The sequence below is a fragment of the Gordionus sp. m RMFG-2023 genome, chromosome 4 (assembly GCF_954871325.1).
Source record: "Gordionus sp. m RMFG-2023 chromosome 4, tfGorSpeb1-WG-v2, whole genome shotgun sequence".
Classification (NCBI taxonomy): Eukaryota; Metazoa; Nematomorpha; class Gordioida; order Chordodea; family Parachordodidae; genus Gordionus; species Gordionus sp. m RMFG-2023.
The window spans coordinates 7,177,154-7,179,196 of record NC_088778.1 but is presented as its reverse complement, the minus strand read 5'-3'; the positions used below and the strand labels follow the sequence as shown (position 1 = coordinate 7,179,196).

The 2,043-nt window shown below is 21.6% G+C and overlaps 1 protein-coding gene across 2 annotated transcripts; it reads right to left on the bottom strand.

Annotated features, from left to right (window-relative positions):
- Positions 1–1,111: 1,111 nt before the first annotated feature.
- LOC135928264 (uncharacterized) lies at positions 1,112–2,043 on the bottom strand. 2 transcript variants are annotated; one of them, XM_065464676.1, is made up of 6 exons: positions 1,880–2,043; positions 1,692–1,836; positions 1,503–1,648; positions 1,373–1,457; positions 1,258–1,325; positions 1,112–1,223 (listed from the first exon to the last, which is right to left on the bottom strand). In XM_065464676.1, the coding sequence occupies exons 1-5, from the start codon at positions 2,017–2,019 to the stop codon at positions 1,284–1,286; spliced, it is 558 nt and encodes a 185-aa protein (XP_065320748.1). In that variant the 5' UTR covers positions 2,020–2,043; the 3' UTR covers positions 1,112–1,223; positions 1,258–1,283. The 2 variants fall into 2 exon arrangements, with proteins under 2 accessions (XP_065320748.1, XP_065320747.1); XM_065464675.1 differs by lacking the exon at positions 1,112–1,223 and having other exon boundaries at positions 1,257–1,325.

Here is a 2,043-nt window from a genome sequence, read left to right as displayed (position 1 = left end):
CAAATTAGTTATAACTGCGAAAGGTTTTCGCAAGAACAAATGGTGCATCTCATCACGTGTTAACAAGTTTTCAATATAAATGGTAACTGATTAATTATTATTAAAAACATTAAAAAATATTGAATAATTCAAATAAAAATGAATATTTCGATTCGAATAAAATAAATTAATCTAATAAAATGAAATATCCATCGAATATTAGAATTTTTAGATTCTAATACCAATTATTTTAATATTAGAATTATTCATATTCATAATATTATTCATATTCATAATATTATTCATATTCATAATATTATTCATATTCATAATATTATTCATATTCATAATATTATTCATATTCATAATATTATTCATATTCATAATATTATTCATATTCATAATATTATTCATATTCATAATATTATTCATATTCATAATATTATTCATATTCATAATATTATTCATATTCATAATATTATTCTTATTCCAATCGAATAATTTTATATACTAATTATTCGTTTTCATTAGTAGGAAATAATATTATACTACTTTTAATAAAATAAAGGCTTTTTGCTACTTTGTTTCAAATATATTTTAATGATACAACTTCATAAAAGTCGTCAAATGAATAGATATTTTTTCAATGACCAAATCATTTAACAGCTATTGACTTACTAATAATTTATTTTTGAGGGTAAAATTTTAGAAATTGTTTAAATTTGATATAAAATTCATATCAAAATGTCCAAAGGGCAAAAACTTTTTAATTTTTTTAAAAATAATGAACAAATAAAATAAGAAGTCTATTCCCCCACCCCCCCCCCCCATAAAAAAAAATAACATCTGTATATAATTTTTTTAAATTTTTTGAGGGGGGGGGAGGTGTATTTTAACTAATTTGAGATAATTTCCTCAAATGCATATATTCCATTTCAAATATAATTATATGCCACCCCCGAGCCATAATTTTATTAACCATACCAATACAGTTTGTAGGAAAAGGAGCATTTCAAGATAATTAATAAGCTAAAATAGGTACTTGTGACTTAAAATATAGGTCTAAAAAAATATTTTGAATTATTAATTTTTTAAGTTGATAATACATCAAATTCATGTTTATTACAAAATAATATAAAAATATATTATCATAATAAAAAGCTATAAACAATAAAACATATATTGAAGTTTGTTTTTAATCACAAAATTATGCTATCACATTATTACATAAGCAATATTTATTAAAATAAATATATTTTTTTTGAACATATGAATTAAGAGTAGGCAGGATTTATTTAAATACTTCATTTTGCCTCCAATAATTCCACTATATCCTTTTCTATTGACTAATAATTTATTTAAAGATCAGAGAAATTAATTAATGATAAATTACTAGTGGTTCCACATTTGGAGCATATCTTTTAACAGGAACACCTTCCTTATTAATTAAAAATTTTGTAAAATTCCATTTAATGGCACTAGATTGTGTATGTGTTTTTAAAATTTTATAAAATAAAAATTACTCAAATAAAAGACCATTCTGAGCTTTTTTCAAATATTGAAATAATGGCTCTGTATTTGAACCATTTACATCTATTTTTGAAAACATATCAAATGTTACATCATATTTTTTGGAAAAATCCTTAATCTGGCATTCTGTTGCAGGTTCCTTAATAAGTTAAATAAATAAAATATTCAAAATAATAATTTACTTGTCGTGCAAATTGGTTACATGGAAAAGCTAAAATACTAAATCCCTTATCAGCATATTTATTATATAATTCCTGAAATTGTTTATAATTAGAATTAGTAAAACCGCATTGTGATGCCACATTCGATATAATTAATACTTTATCTCTTTATTAATATATTATTTTATAAATAAATATTGGTATTTTACTTGTATTTATCAAGTTTAATCTCTTCCCCATCTATTGTTTTAACTTTAAAGTCATAAATATTTTTTGGTTCATCGACATTAGTAGTAGACATATCAGATCTCATTAAATTAATAGGCAAAACCTTTTTTAAAATTTCCATCGATTTGTTACGAACCCTATAGAG

Bases quoted from the DNA above. Each gene is read 5' to 3' on its own strand.
- LOC135928264 (XM_065464676.1), bottom strand. From the start codon at position 2,019: ATGGAAATTTTAAAAAAGGTTTTGCCTATTAATTTAATGAGATCTGAT. The intron at 1,837-1,879 runs GTAAAATACCAA...ATATTAATAAAG, and splicing joins ATTAAACTTGATAAATACAA to AGATAAAGTATTAATTATAT. The intron at 1,326-1,372 runs GTAATTTATCAT...ATAAATTATTAG, and splicing joins CTCCAAATGTGGAACCACTA to TCAATAGAAAAGGATATAGT.